General features: G+C 37.0%; 1 protein-coding gene across 1 annotated transcript; it reads left to right on the top strand.

Moving 5' to 3' along the window:
* Window positions 1–753: 753 nt before the first annotated feature.
* LOC121427738 (cationic amino acid transporter 4-like) lies at window positions 754–14,374 on the top strand. Its single transcript, XM_041624279.1, has 4 exons — window positions 754–1,039; window positions 7,379–9,240; window positions 9,718–9,826; window positions 12,595–14,374. Exons 2-4 carry the CDS (start codon window positions 7,522–7,524, stop codon window positions 12,711–12,713), a joined length of 1,947 nt encoding a protein of 648 aa, XP_041480213.1. The 5' UTR covers window positions 754–1,039; window positions 7,379–7,521; the 3' UTR covers window positions 12,714–14,374.
* Window positions 14,375–17,522: the final 3,148 nt, after the last annotated feature.

The following is a 17,522-nucleotide window of genomic DNA, read 5'->3' as shown; positions in this document are numbered from 1 at the left end:
AGCTTCGGGGGACCGACATAAGGGCTCCGCCCTGATCGAGCTCGCCGCTCTGACCGGCTGAAGAGGTCATGAAGGGCGCTCTCTGGAGCGAGAAATTACAAATTTGAGGGTCTCCAAAACGGGGGGGGGGGGATGGGAAATTCTATGGCTCCCTGGATGGGCGATGCTCTGGAATGGAAATTTAGGCTTAAAAGGGGGGTCCCCAACCGCTGCATATACGTATCAATACTTTGAGTACCCCCCCCCCCCGGGTGGGGGAATTTAAACAAAAATGAACAGAGGTCTCGGGCCGATTGCACGAAAGGGTCTTTGCAAGAAGCGTCTTTCGTGTCGCCCATTTATTATTATGCGCCATGTGAAACGTATTGTAAATAAATTACCTGCAAACATATTTTATTCATCCGTTAGAGTTAATTAACAAAATCTTTGTTTATAAAATGATGTGATCCGGGATGTGATATACCATTAAATCGTATACAAATTGATTTATATGCTAGCTAACGAATTTCATTTGTTTATCATACATTTCAGAAATATCTGTCGCTCAGCTTTTCATTCGAGCGACACGAAAGACGGTTCTTGGAAAGACCCTTTCGTGCAATCGGCCCCTCATCTTTTGATATGAAGAAAACCAAATAACTTACCTGCATAAAAGTGTTCATGTCAGGATGGGCAGTCAAGCGATACTTTTCTATTCTACATAGGACGCTGGGTTTTCACGGCTGTTAATCATGCCTATGAGATCGTGGGTCCCTGTATTCAATAGTACAACGAAATAAAGGTTCCAAAAGGTGCTGCCTTGCCCCGGGCCTTGCCATGCCTATAAGAGGATTTTCTATACGAACGCCCGACTGACCATTGAAACTACAGGTATATACAGTTAGTCATCTGCAATACTGCTCAGATTGACGTTGCATGTGTTATCAGTGTAGTAAAGGCTTGCCATTTGACACCTTCAGAAGCGGCCAACAAAGTATCATCAAGGGAAGACATGGTTTAAGTCCATAGACGAAAGAAAGTCATATGCACTGTACGAAGGGTAAGATCTTTAATTGCAATTTGTGTGACTAACTTTCAGGCCTGGTCACACCGCCATAGCGTTGTTGGAGCGGTCGTGGAGCGGTAGGGAAAGAGGATCAAATTTCGCTCACAAAATTGGGGAAAAATCGAAAACCAAAAAAAAAAAACAATCGAAATCGAAAATGGTAAACGGTAGCGAGCGGTGATGATTTTTTCTCTCCGCTCCAACAACGCTCGGGCGGTGTGACCCATGCCTTTATTCTCGATGTGTTTGTGTGTGTGTGTGTGGGGGGGGGGGGTGATATCATATAAAGATATGCACTGACCCTACATGGACTAAAACTAGTATGAATACAATACATATAATGGTATATAAGTCAAGAGCTACATACCTGCGATGGGACGGTCAGATACATGTTTTTCGGGGCATTTTACTAGAACCCCGGGGGAGGGGGGGGGTGCGGATTTCCGTATGACGAGTGGACCATGCGCGACCATGGGGTCTCGAAGAGCACCCTAAGCAGGTATTTTACATATTCTGAAAATGCACCCCTTAACAAGTATTGGCGTTTGAAACTCGACCCTTAACAGTATTCGAAACAAAACGATATCCCCTGGAAAGTATTCTCTGAATTGAACCCCTAAACAGGCTAAACAAATAGAGCGATATTCACGGACGTCGTTCGTCGTTTATATTGGGTTTAGTACGGCCACACCTCGCGCAAATCGGACCCTAAACACGTAGTGTTGACTGCTTGGGCAAAAAAAAGAAAATATTTTATACAACATTTAAGTCTTTTTTTATACCCTCGCAATTTGTCCCTAAACATGTAGCTTTCCTAGCTAATAGATACCCTTTTTCATTATTTTAGTGTTTTGGCACCCTTATTACGTTACGTACGTAACGTACCCTATCTTGAAAAAGACACCTTTATACGTGTTTTTTGGTCACGCATGGTATCCACTCGTCAATGTAAGTGCCCCCCCCCCCCCTGGGGGGACTAGAACTCCATTCCATCTAAATAAATATCTTATTTTATATTTACATTCCCAAATCAAAATTGAATATAGCAATTTGTAATGTTTCGAGCTACTTAAATGATTCCAAGTTTCTTTTCCAGAACGTATTATGTAGTATTGTAATACCTCAAATGTATCACAAATAAGATTACATTTAATAAATAGGAAATTTCATAATTGTAAAATCACAACGAGAAGGTTGATATTAATACAATAAGGAAGCTGGAAGAAATTTGGGTTACAAAAAAATATATATTTACACATTTAATACCACAAATGCAGCATGTCGATACGATGGTTTTCTTGATTAGTTCCATCAAAGCCCAAAACTTCTGTTAAAAATAGATAATTTACACAAAACTTCATAACTTACTCAGATTTCAAAGTACTTCAATTGTTTTCCCAAACGGAATGTAGTTCTACAGAGGGACGCACTGTATTACTGATATCCTTGAGGAAATCCTCTAAGATTACTTTTATTTATTTCACATCTTTATACAGGGTAACCAATTTAGCTATACACGATAAAAACATTAACAAAGATAAAAAGCTGGTTTGCAATCCGGTCCTGTTAATCAAAATACATAAAAATTATAAAGTACATAATGTGCAAAATAGACAAGAAATAAATCTAAAAAAAAACCAACCCTCTGTGCCGTCATCAGATTCATCAGAAACACACAAACACACGGAAGCACCCAAAACCCCCACACACTCCCTCACATACTATGGCACATTCTGGAGACTCGTTACTTACTTGTAACATATAATAATTAATTTAACATTATGATTATATATTGACATGAGCGAAAACAAATTATTACATTCAACATACGTTAATAAATAAACATTCAATGGACAGGGCCACAGATGGGAGGGGACGTCAGTCCTATCATCTCAATTCTGATTTTATTGTGAAAATGATACATGACAAAAGTCCGAAGACTGATATCATATTTACAAAGTAAAAATGTACATGTATATTATTAAAAGATAACAATATATCACAATTCTAGAGTAGTGCTAGACAAATAATCAACAAAAAAAGCCAGGAAAAGATCATTTTGGACAATCTCAACATAAAATTGATCGAAATCATAACATTGTAAAACTATCATTATCAAAATTAATCAGCAAAGTTGCGAGTATTAAAAACATATATAGGTTAACATTTACACTTTTAAAATATGATTAAAAGTCATGCATATTGAAAACTAGAAAAATATGTATATCAAAAAATGTAAATAACAAGACAAATCAAATAATATGTAAGTCCTATAAAAATATAAACCAGATCAATGTTGTGAATAATTGCAATCTTAAATTTGTTTGAGAATACAATGTATGACAGTCATTAAACTAAAGAGAAATAAATATGATGTTACAATAGATAGTGATGTTACAATAGATAGTGATGTTACAATAGATAGTGATGTTACAATAGATAGTGATGTTACTGTATATAGTGATGTTACAATAGATAGTGATGTTACAATAGATAATGATGTTACAATAGATAATGATGTTACAATAGATAGTGATGTTACAATAGATAGTGATGTTACAATAGATAGTGATGTTACAATAGATAGTGATGTTACAATAGATAGTCATGTTACAATAGATAGTGATGTTACAATAGATAGTTATGTTACAATAGATAGTGATGTTACAATAGATAATGATGTTACAATAGATAGTGATGTTACAAAAGATAGTGATGTTACAATAGATAGTGATGTTACAATAGATAGTGATGTTACAATAGATAATGATGTTACAATAGATAGTGATGTTACAATAGATAGTGATGTTACAATAGATAATGATGTTACAATAGATAGTGATGTTACAATAGATAGTGATGTTACAATAGATTGTGATGTTACAATAGATAGTGATGTTACAATAGATTGTGATGTTACAATAGATAGTGATGTTACAATAGATAATGATGTTACAATAGATTGTGAATATCTTCTACTTGGCCGGAAACCCCTTCCCCTTTAAAACTCGGCCCTTCTGGCTGTAAACACACACAGCAAAAACTGTGGTGTTAACCGGTGTACATAGAAGACCACACCAGTTATTTTACCCGGTTGTTAAATTTTTGTGGTGTTAGTTTTACACCTATAGGTGTTATACATTTACACTCTTTGCTGTTATGTTCAATCTCTGGGGTGTTATTTCAACACCTCAGGGTGTGGTCCTCTATTAACACCGATTGGTGTCAGTTTTAACGCCACAGTTTTTACAGTGAACCCTTTGCCATCCGTCTCTCTTTTATTTAATATATAATTTCATATTTATTTCATGTATTTCCTTCATTGTTTATATGCATTCATACTTGCTGCCGGGTTCATTTTTAATATGATTTCATAATCAATTTCATTTTCAGACTTTCATCCAAGAATAGCTTTCATATGTTGACGTCGCTTCATGTTACTTATAACATAACATGCCCAAGGATTATAGCACTGAAATTTGATGCATATCTTAACCTCGGTCACATACAGAATGGAGAAGCCATGACTAATGTTTTTTTTATTTCAAAGAGAATACTCTGCCAAGCATTCCGAGTCTTTGCCCATGCACGTTTACTGAATTAGCTATAGGCCTACACATTATGTGGATGCCTGTTTTTATTTTCGTGTAATGTTGAACTACCTTTGTGACATTATAGACTTCCTCTGTAGAGTGTGATTGAGGCTCCCTAACAACTTTTGAGCTGCGGCAAGGAGTATACCATATTGGGACCATATTGTGAATTACATCGTGCGGGCATATTTTCAATTACATTATAACATGTGAAGATGTGCATTCATTGATAGAAATTTATCTCATGAACATTTCTCCACGCGGCCTATACAGTGCGTATCAGAAAAAAGTTTATACTTTGAAAAAGCCCTGGTAGTTAAAAAATAAACAAGATATGGGTAATGTTTTCACATATATTCTTGGGTTTGGCTTTTATCTGTCCAATGAAAGTAAAAGTTATGACAGAATGTTTATACACTTGAGTGAGCACTGCCCATTTTTGTAAAGCTCGCAGAAATATGCGCAGAAATGCTCGTTTTCACGCTGTGTCAAGGGGAAAGGGCGAAATCAAACTTACCCTGCGAAACCTTTCTCATACATTTTCCTTGATATTTTAGTCCATTGAAATAAAATGGATACATTCAAGTATTTTATAACAGTTTTGCCACCCAAATTCAAATATCAACATATAGTAAGCACAACCTTTACCCTATTTGTGCCAGCTGGATCTGAGTACATAACTGAATCTGAACAAAAGTTTATATCAGACATATCCAGCATTTTTTCACTAAGTTTTTATCATTTAAAGTGGGTTTACATTTCATTTTTCATGTAATACCTGTTTCTCCATACTTTTCTCAAGCTTGACAATGACTAACAAAATAAATATAAAGCCTGAGCCATTTCGTGTTAATCACAGCTCATTGTAAAGCAATTATCGTCACGACGGCCTCGGTATGTGGGGGATTGGGGTGGGGCGCAATGCACTCTTCGAAGTGTTTTGGGCAAGGTAACAAGTTCAAAAAGGTAAAGTATTTTCAAATCAATTTTACTAGGTAAACACTTTTTCTTCATGATAAGGTCTAATTTAGTCGCATAACTATTTCAAGGTTCTGCGCAAATAATTGTTCACTAATTTTTCAAAAGTAAGTGATGCTCACTCAAGTGGAAATATTTTTCGACAGTTGCCATTAATTTGCTTAAAAGGATCGGAACCAATTTTAAAATGTGGAGAAACCTTCAGAATATTCAAATGTATAATTTTACAGGGTTTTTTTAAGTGTAAACTTTTTTTTGATACGCACTGTATAATGCTGCATATTTCATTCATCTAACAATGAATAATGCTGGTTTTCGATCCGTAACGTTGCATTGTTGGCATGATAATGCCTGTATAATGCGAAAATCACAAAGGCATATAAACCCCAAACTGGTGTGAAAATACGCTATTCGGTCTTACGTTAGTACAGATTAATCAGTCTGTCCGTATGAAATCAATATGACCTTGAGTGATATAATTTTAGCATTTTCATCATCATTATCATCTAAATCCGAGTCGCAGTAACAGTAGAATGTAGTAGTAGTAGTAGTAGTAGTAGTACCAGAAGTAGTAGCAGTAGTATAGTAGTAGCAGTAGTAGTAGCAGCAGCAACAGTAGTAGTAGTAGTAGTAGTAGTACCAGAAGTAGTAGCAGTAGTATAGTAGTAGTGCAGTTGTAATAGAATCTCTTTTTTGAAATAAGAATCAAGCCAATTTTGGGGTCATCTCGCGCCCATTTCCCTTATTAAAATCGACCTACTGTCGTTTCTGTCCTTGTTTGTCTGATAGTCACACCCCCCCCCCCCCCAAAAAAAACGGACTCAGATATTCGAATTACAACATACTCTGTCTTTTGACGACAGGCTCTGTCTGTTTTTGCAACAGACTCTGTATTTCGATTTTTACTTTAAAAACACGCAACTTATATATTGTGGCAACAGTCTAAAAGGTAGTCTCAGTCAACCTTCTGCGACTCAATTTAGGAATAAAACGTAGTAGAATCTGATGCTAATATTGAGACTTGGAATATCTTACTGCTTAATGTTCGGAATCATCGTACAAATACCTATCTTCAAATCTGTGACCATTCTATCATCATTCTTAGAATAAAAGCAAGTTTTTGTCTAGTCGTAATGACGTCATAGAAGTCGTACGATTGGCTACGATTTGAAACTAATTTGGCATTTACTCCAAATAAAGGCTTACAATCTTACATAATCTTACATATTATTCTTTCAATTAATTTTAACGTCAAATAAAATGACATGTTCCATTTACATTTTCAGAAAATGAGCAAAATTCGATTTGTTCTAAAGTCGGATCGCGAACAGTCGTAAGGTGTACATGGGCCTTTAGGGAAAACTTCACTTTTCCTTGGTTCTTGCTTTCTTTCTGGCAGAAATTATTTTTTTATGAGGAATGTTACTTAGCAGCTTCTACCTCTTGGCTGTTTCATAACCATGCGATTCACGTTTTTACCAATCGGTCGGTAATATTCTAAAAGTTTGGAATGTTAATTTTAAACAAAAGAGAATGAATAAAGTATTCGCGAGAAATGAACAAAGAGGGCATCAAAGAGATACAAAAAAGGGTCATCCTTAGTAAGTCATTTTTTTTAATCCAATAAGTGAGAAAGGGAGAAAGGGCATATTGACTAAAGCTATACAGAAAGCCTTTCAGTTAGATAATCTTTTTACATGCAATCATTTTAAAGTGCTTTATCATGTTTATTGATTGTCAGTTTTATTTCTCATTTTGATAGGAAACGTGATCACTCAGCCGACATGAAGATGTAGACATCAATGATGTGGGTGGACTCTATTCTCGGAATCACTTTACACGTTCCGTTTCGTTGGAATATTAATTCTTGACCAATCGACGTGAGATTCACAGACCGGGAAGGAAATGGCATCGGAAACCTGCAGACAGCTTTTCGCCAACATGATGCGAAGGAAGGCAAACCCAATGCATGCGCAGAATCAGATGTTGGAATCTCAACTTCACCAAAAACTGGGCACATTTGAGCTAACACTCCTTGGGATAGGGAGTATGGTTGGCGCAGGACTGTATGTTCTCACTGGTGTTGTAGCGAAGGAGACAGCAGGTCCTGCCATCGTTGTATCGTATCTTATATCAGCGGTCGTAGCTATCCTGATAGCTATGTGCTATGCCGAACTGGCAGCGAAGATTCCTCGGACCGGTTCGGCATACACCTTTATCTATATAGCTCTTGGTGAAGTTTGGGCTTTCTTCATCGGATGGAATCTGCTCCTAGAGTACGTGGTTGCGTCAGCATCTGTTGGCCGCGGAATTAGCGGATACATTGACCATCTTTGCAATGGGACGATTTCCAACTTCACCATCGAGTATCTTATGGGTGGAGAACCCTGGCAAGCTACCTACTTTGCTCAGTACCCCGACCTTCTTGCGATAGCAATTGAACTATTTATCTCTATTTTTGTTATACTTGGGGTATCTATATCATCTTGGATGAATACAATATTTCTTTCCATTAATGTAGTGGTTGTTCTTATTATTTGTGGCTTTGGAATAGCTTTCGGCAAACTCGAGAACTGGACTACCAACGGTGGCTTTGCCCCGTTTGGGATAGAAGGTGTCGTAACGGGCGCTGCTACTCTATTTTATTCGTTTGTAGGGTTCGATACTATAGCTAACTGTAATGAAGAGGCGATAAACCCTAAACGAGGTATTCCCATCTCCACGATTGTTTCTGTGTCGGCTGCCGCCATAATGTACATTGCAACTTCTGCGTCTTTAACCCTGCTGGTTCCATATAGCGACATCGACGTGACCTCGTCGTTCCCGAATGCTATGGCTGACCATGGTATCACTTGGGCCACGTATGCAATATCCGTTGGCGCAATTAGCGCTATGTCATCGACACTCCTGGGCGCCATAATATCCATGTGCCGTTGTGTATATGCCATCGCAAATGACGGACTCTTGTTTCCTTTTCTGGCCAGAATAAACGAGCGAACCAAAACACCCATCAATGCAACCCTCGTCTCCCTAATCCTCACACTTCTCATGACAATTTGTTTCTCAATGGATCAACTTGTCCGTTTTCTCTCTGTTGGAACGTTAAACGCATTTGCCTTTGCCTCTGGTTCTCTAATAATATTACGCTACCAGCCCACGGAGTCAGATCTACACACCACTGAGCTTACAGATTACGCCTCCACATCAGATGAATCTCGGAACGGCTCGCAGGATTCTTCAGATAACATTCCTGACGTTGATGAAGACTTACACCAACAAAATGATGATAAACAAAGTCTCACAAACGGTCCAACTGATCAGACAAGCCATCTATACCGCAACGTACCTATGATACCGGGTACCCTGAAGGAACGATACCGGAACATCCCCATCATCAAGCACCTCTCCAGGTTCCCTCCGGGGCGATGCGTCGTTTTTAGCCTACTCATCTCAGTGATCTGTGTAATATGTGCACTTGCCGTTGCAGAGTATGGCTTCAAGAGCCTCCTTGATGGAGATTGGTGGGCGATACTACTGCTAGTGTTCTTCACAGCAGGAGCTGTTCTGTCTTTTCTCCTGATCGCTATGCATCACCAGGAAACACCATCAGAAGAATATTTTAGTGTAAGTAAACATATCCAAGACAACGCAACAAACTTTTGGACATTATTGATTTGATAGGCAGAGCTAGAGAGCATTTTAAATTCATTTGCACTGCGATTATTTTGAGCTGAATTCAGTATTCAGTACTCTAAAAAAGTGATTTGTTCTGTTATTCAAATGCATGCTCTTACAAGATTACAGCAAGCTTTCCCCTTCCCAACATATTACGAATTAATTAGCTTTACGCTTTAAATCTCTAAGATATTTTTAAATATTAACCAGTAACGTAGAAACTTCATTTGAATGCAACAACAGACACGCGAGATATTGTCTATGATGATGGGGTTGGAACAAAGCTATTACCTCTAATCAATGGATGTTCGGATAGATGAAATGTATAATGTGGCATAAATTTCATTTATTTTAACTCATCGGGCATTACACATGTTACATGTCGTCGGGTCTAATGTTTGGCATTGTTCTCTTCTCTTTAACCAGGTAAAGTTTGTTCCATTAGTTCCATATATGAGCATCTTGGCGGATATTTTTCTTCTCTTGCGTCTAGATGTCGAGGCATGGGTGCGCTACGTAATCTGGTTGGCAGTAGGTACGTCACCAGTCACATTAATCAAGTCAATCACGTTAATCGCACCCGAGATATTACTTTTAGATTGAGGCACAGCATCGCATTAAGAGGACATTTTTTAAACGATTGCTGAACTTGTTCAGTGCACTGGGAACGATCTTTAAAGTGGGGATGGTGGTGTAAATTGTATAAGCAAAACAAGTTTTATAGCGGGGAAATTGGTCCCCGAGAAACTCGAAACGCAAAAAGGGAAGTTTCTCCTCAAAATTAAGTTAATTTTGGTTACACTTTTCCATCTTAAAACATCTTCAAGAATACTTGGGGTGCTGCCTGTGGAGAAGAATAAACGCAGCATCCCAAATTATTTTTTGTTTGGGGGTGCTCTAGTTCCCTCTTTCCACCCATGTTTCCCAGGGCCATGAACTTATTGGAAATTATCGGTTTTGGTAATTTCATTTGTAAAAAAATGCATCTAGGACGTTCCACAGTTAAGTCTGTGCGCAGCATGATCTCCGCATGTTCTACGCTACGCGCTTTGACGTCACAAAGGCCTTTATACGTGATTGATTAGACATAGGTATAGGGGGAATTTTCCCTTGATCTGCATTTTAATAACAAAGAAGATTTGTTGTTTCATAAAGCTTAGTAACTGAAAATTATCGATGGATCCATTTATATATACCCCGACAAGTTCAAAATACTTTACTCTGCATTCATGCAAAGTATGACGAATATGACCTCGAGTTTGAATAAATGCAAGAGCAGTTTGAGATATTTCCTTACTAGGTACAATCCATTTGGGGCGATTTGGGGGTTTTAAAAATTTAGTTTCCTCCATAAAAAAGTGCTGATAGTGTAAAAACAAGCACATGAACCCGTTTTTCAATGTTTATACCTCTTAAGTATACCTTCCTCTACAACTTTGCAAATTTTGGTGAAAATGACATGGGTTTTGAAAAGAAGGCAGCAAATATTGTACTTGACAAATTTGTTACAAAAATTGCCAATTTTTTAGATAGGTTTTTGTGTTCTTTTTGCATAATTTCAAAAGAACTGGAGGTGCTGCCAGCCTTAAAAGGGCAATCTCAAATAGCAATATGAATGGATTATTCATCTTAAGGATGAAAGTTACATAGATGTTGACTGATTAATATATAGGCGTTTATATTCAACGTAGTGATCCCATGGCTTCTATTAATGTCCAAACCTTGTGAATGCGCATTTATCGAGATCTTCAAATTGGGCATGTTGGGCGGATTTCAATGCTCGACAGCAAAATTTCAAGCACATAAGCCTTCTTCATATTTTTTCATATCCAGAATATTTAGGTGCTGAGGAACCTCAGTGGTGAAAACGATATGGATTTTATTTTAAATGTGGAACGTCCGTAATGCCGTCCAAACCAATATTTTTCTCGCTTACTTCACTAGCGTGATACTGTCTCCGTCTCAAGCAGGAATTGAGATTCTGTTCGGGTACCTATCGTTTCCGAGACTAAACATGCTGAAGAAAACGCCCTCCTACGGCAAATTCTGGTAAATTGGAAACTTGGAAATCCACCAAAATGTGCGATTTACCAAAATGTGACGTATCAGGCCTTCGCAATCTCACCGTTCTGCAAGAGACCGTAGAAAAAAAGGAAGCAACACAATGATATTTAAAGGTCAAGTCCACCACAGGAAAATGTTGATTTGAATAAAAAGAGAAAAATCAAACTAGCATAACGCTGAAAAATCAAAATCGGATGTAAAATAAGAAAATTATGACATTTTGTAGTTTCGCTTACTTTTCAACAAGTATGTGTACAACTCAGTGACATGCAAGTAATTCAGTCGGTGTCCCTCCCTTACTATTTCTTTTGTTTTTTATTGTTTGAATTATACAATATTTCATTTTTTACAAATTTGACAATATGGACAAACTTGACTGAACCATATAGTATTAAGCAATGCTAATTCCATATGTTCATATAGGAATTATTGTTGTTTCACTCGACAATCAGGAGAAAATTTAAAATATTTCATATTCCATGTAATAAGGTGCAAAAGAAATAGTGAGTGGATGATATCATCAGTCCCCTTATTTGCATACCGACCAGGATGTGCATAAAATAACTGTTTTGTGAAATTAAGCGAAATTTTAAAATGTCATAACTTTCTTATTTTACATCCGATTTTCAGGAAATTTTCAGTGTTATGTTTGTTATACTTTTTCTCTTTTTATTCTTATCAACTTTTTGATGGGGTGGACTTGTCCTTTAACATGTTTAAGTATTAGCTGGGTTTTGGAGACTCTTTGGTAACGTCCTGACGTGCCACCATGAGTTTCGATCGAACGATCCATAGCGGATGCAAGCACCCCCCCCCCCCCCCCCCCCTCTCTCTCTCTATCCTCTCTCTCTCTATCCTCTTTGTGTCGCAAAAGGGTGCGTCATTATCTAGTGGTTAAACTCTCTTCTTTCAATCTGAGGGACGTGGGCTCGATTCCCAGCCATGGCATGTTTTTCCTCAGCAAGAAATTTCTACACACTGTGCTGCACTCAACCCAGGTGAGGTAAATTGGTACCGACAGGAAGTAATTCCTCAAAGAGCTGTGAGCACCGGAATTGGTAGACCAGAAGCGCCTTATTTTTATATTATGTATCACAATATTTAAAGTGGAGAACTCTCTTGTCATACGATTTCCCGCTACCGATTCCCACTAATGCTATTTGTTACTATCACTTGTTATGTTTTATAGAGGTTCCTTTACTGTAATCTCTTATTCTCTTTTAATACCTTCCGTTGCAGGTGCTATTATATATTTTGCCTATGGATACAGACACAGTCATTTAGCTGATCAACGAAGACAGGGTGAAGTCCTTCGGTCACAGTTTGATTACGGGACAATGATATCTCACCAGGATTAAAAGGGCCTTTTTAATACCGTCTTCGAAATCAGCAATACCGAGCTTTCGCAACTGGAACGGGAACGAAAATGTATTGTTAATGCCCGTCAAATCAAAATGACAGCCGATAGGGCCTTGTCGAAAATTAGTAAACTCATGAGACAGGTGATCGTCGTAAATTCTTAGCTGACGAAAAATTACAAACATGTCTTTTGTCCAGAATCATGATCGACAGTAGTTTTGATTCACCGACTTTCGACAAAGACTCCTTTTGACATAAAGGACTTTTTAACAAAAGATGATCTACGTCCCAGAATGCATCTGTTTAGTGTTGCGAAATCTCTCTTATCTGCTTATGGGGAAAGGAACAGAACTTGGTCACAGTGATTTTTTTCGGATTTGGACAGTGTTAAGGAGGACTTCAATATGACAATGATGTTTTTATATTGATTACGTGAGTCGTTGATACCAACTGACGTAGCAGCTTCAGTTGCTGTAGTATTTAGATAAGTTTCATATTGTCGATGTGTAAGAATGGAGGTTAAAATGTATCAATTAGTATTTATTGCTCCATAATGTACCTTACCAAAAGTTCATGCCTGGAAACATGAAAAGTGAGCATTCGCAGCCGCAACGGAGATGGATTCTCCAACATAGAAAATCTATTGAAAACGCCCTTATATCACAACGAACAGCTAAGAGGTGTTTTTTAGCCGAAAATTGGTGAACTGGGAGATGATCGTCGTAAGATTCTGAGCTGATGAAAAAATCACAAACATCTCGTTTGTCCAGGTTCCACGATGCTGCATTAATTCACCAATTTCCGACAAAGACTTCCTTGTCATGAAGGGCTTTTGTCAATAGATTTTCTATGTTGTAAAATCCGTCGCCGTCGCGATTTAGAAAACTCCCGGATGTCACAAAAAGACAGTGTGAGTACTTTTCACAACAACCATCCCAAAACTGTGATGATTGTTAAGAGATTATTAAAGAATGAAAAGCCGCTTGTGGAATTTCATCATGAAAAACACTGGTCGTTTCAGTAAGGTACTTTCATAAAATCAGAAAACAAAATAAAAATATTAATAAAGACTTGACAAAAATCAAAGAAACACAGATTTGTAGATTTTCAAAGCTTGAGTTCTGTGATGCCATGAACAATCAGCTTCTCCGTCATTCGTCATGTGATATTAATCCAATAAAATGCATATATGCTTCCATAAGAAGTGTGTTCATAAACCACCACAATGTTTAGGTTGTTTGTCTGCTTTTCTCACTCAAGAGTGACAAAATTATTCTAGAGAAGAACACTGATTATCGAGCAGTTCTTAAATTACATAATTCATTCGGTAAGAGCCCTTTTCTCGGGAGGGGACTTTTTTATTTAAGAGGGAGGGGAATGTTGTCAATCGCAGTGCGTATTTGTAAATGTGTACGGATGTAAATGGTAAAATTGTAAACGGAGATTAGAATAATGGTTTCTATAGAAGCATGAATAAGACAAAAATAATCAATGAACGTTGGCATAAAATCGTCTAATTTTCCCCCCCAAAAAGTTCATATTTTCCCCCAAAGGTTTTTTTTTTCACTGCGTCAAATGTATTAGGTGCTCTTAATACTTTGAACATGTTGAAACAAAATTTAAAAATTCGACTCTCAGACCCTTATTTGGGATTATTTCTTTAAAAAATTGGGCAAAATGATATTTCGGAATATTTCTATTCCAAGATTTCTATTTCGAACCGTAAAATATAAGTTTTTTCATTTCCTTTCTTGATGACACACTGCTCCTGAATGGAGCAGTGTGTCATCAAGGAAGCGTAAATTCTATTTTTGAATTTTCACAAAACTCTTAAATACTTCTCTCTCTCTCTCTCATCTTATGCTCTAAAAAAATCCACCATTTGCGGTGGAAGTGGTCAGGGAGAAATACCTCTTCAAACTTCATTTCTAACTACAATTTGGAAATGTGCAAATATGAGTTATATTAAGATGGTTTAACCGTACTTGCATATGTTATAAATAACCTCAATGCTGTCCAGAACCGTATAGTCCTCCATTTAAAGGTATTGTTTAACTTTGTGAGCAGTCGATTTAAAAAATTCTCAAACCAAGATGAAACATGTGTACAAGTGCATGTATTAGAACTAATAAACCCTGAAAACAACCATTATTGAGAATGAAAAGCTAAAACTACAAGGCAAGCCCGGATTTAGTAAATGGGCGTCTTATAGACACCTAAATAGTACACATAAGTGTATGGGATGAAAGTAAGATGGTGTTTCCGGTCACTGTATATTTCAATTTTTGAAGCACTAAATAATCATTTTCGAACGCAATTTTTTCAGGGCTTCATTTTTGGAACATATCACAGACACAGGTGACAAGTGTGACCTTCTAGCTCAGATTTTTTAAAAGTCAAACCAATGTTAACCAATCACTTTAAATGCGTTGCATTTCTTATATGTACTCAAAAGATATTTGGAAATAAGCACAAAATCTCATTTTGCCTTAATTAAAGGCGCTTGAATTGATTTTAATTTTATTTACATTTTTACCAGACTAATGAGATACCTCATAAAATAGGGAGAAATCACTAAGTTCTACATTAAGTTGTAAGTCTTTCTAGTAGGGTACATTAGGCTACCCTTTTATGACTGGGCGTGACGGTTACCTTGAATCCAACTCTAAAACAAAACTATCCAATTGTGTTTCAAAGTTAGATTTAAACATTAGAATTTAAATACGGAGCCCTTTCACCCTAATTATAATCTGAAATAGAAACTCATGAAACCAAACTAAACAAGAGAAAACCATGTTAACAAGTTTCTTCCAAAAAAAATAAAAATATTGAGGTATTCATTATTTGGTCGTAACCTTGCTCTGTTTGCCATTTAAATCTCGTCCTGTGTAATTTCATAAAGTACATGGCAATACAATTGAATAGAATCCGACCTTGATTTGAACTAGGCTATGCTAGTCTATTGGGATCATACTGATCACAGAGTCAAACAATAAATTACCAAATACGCTATGATAAAAAACTGAGAAGACAAACAATTCACTTTGAGTTCGCATACTCTCATGCGTTCTATTGTTGGGAGAATATTTCAATCCTTGTTTGCTTTTCTTGAGCATACAGAAGACATAATTTGGAAGCCAAAGTCGCTCAATCAACAGTAGTGTGAAGCTACATCGCCTTGCCCCCCCCTCATTTTTTCTATTTTTTTTAATCAAGTGGCGACGAAGTGAGAGAAAGATTAAGAAAAAAGAGGGAAATTATTTATTTTCAGTAATGTAATATCTTGTGGTGTCGTGTAGCTTCATTGCTGGAAAGAGGGGAAAAGGCACAGCTTTTTCGTGTTAGGTATAACCCCATCCCCGATATAAAGTTTGACTCCCGTTTGGGATCAAGTTTTTAGAATTTGCCAAAAGAGTTTGAAATAAGCGAACAAAATGGTTGCTCGTAGTGGAGCAACGCTAAACAGAGTTCAAGTTATAACAGAATCTAAAAATGATTTAAAACGAAATTTTGTAAAGGTACAGTGTTTCCAAATAGAGTTGGACAAGGTCGGCAGGATCTTGACCGTGTCCTGGGAATCTTGCTCGATTCAAACATGGACTCGCGGACCATATGGCCCGTTTCATAAAAGATAACAAAAGATAATTTTGAAATTGTTGGAACTACAATGACAACTAGGCTCTGAATTCAATAACAGTCATAGTTTGAATGGAAAAGATGATAATGGCAGTTACAATAGACTTGTGTCCAAATGGGGTGGACTTTAGTATCTGCCTGATAATGAATACACTCTTGGCTGCGAACAACAATACATGTCCATCGTCGACTGATTTCATTGGCTTTTATTTTGCTGGTTCTTCATAATTTGAAAATGGATTTCGAGATGCCTCTGCTCAATGGGCCGCATTTTGAACTGAGGTTTAAATCAAATCCTGGGGAGCGTTTCATGAGGGGACTTGTCGGACGTTTTATCTGACAAGTCCTGTTTCATCCGACAGTTACCATAGTAACAGTGCTTCTCGACCAATCAGAATCCAGGAAAGATGTCAGATCTGACAACTTGTCGGACAAAAATACTGATGAAACGCCCCCCTGGGTTTAAGTTTTAGTTTAAAGGACAAGTCCACCCCAACAAAAAGTTGGTTTTAATAAAAAGAGAAAAATCCAACAACCGCAACACTGAAAATTCTTCAAGATTGGATGAGAAAGTTTGTGATATTTCAAAGTTTCGCTAATTTCACAAAACAGTTATATCAACATCCTGGTCGGTATGTAAATGACGAGACTCGTGACGTCATCCACTCACTATTTCTTTTGTATTGTACTATATTGATTATGAAATACTCTAATTTTCTCTTCATTGTCAAGTGAAACAACGATTTATTCCACCCTGAACATGTAGAATTAGCATTGTTTAATGCTATATGGTTAAGTCAAGTTGGTTATTATCATCAAATCTGTTTAAATAAATGAAATATTGTGTAATTCAAAAAAATAAAAATAGGTATCATCATCTGTCTCGTTTGGAGTGTCCTAGGCCCACTGGGAGAAGAGTTTTCGTAACTGAAGTGGCCACCCTGGGTAAATGTACCGTTGATATTATTCTTCTTATTATTATCATTATCATCATTAATATTATTTTCATTATTTGCATGTCACTAAGTTGTGCATTTCACTGTTTTTGTGAAAAATAAGCGAAACTTTAAAATGTCATTACTTTCTTATTACATCCAATTTTGATAAATTTTCAGCGTTATCCTATTTTAATTTTTCTTTATTTATCACAATCGACATTTTTCTGGGGTGGA

Source organism: Lytechinus variegatus, chromosome 14, assembly GCF_018143015.1.
Source record: "Lytechinus variegatus isolate NC3 chromosome 14, Lvar_3.0, whole genome shotgun sequence".
Classification (NCBI taxonomy): Eukaryota; Metazoa; Echinodermata; class Echinoidea; order Temnopleuroida; family Toxopneustidae; genus Lytechinus; species Lytechinus variegatus.
The sequence above is the reverse complement of the archived record's forward strand: the minus strand, read 5'-3'. Positions and strand labels throughout refer to the sequence as shown.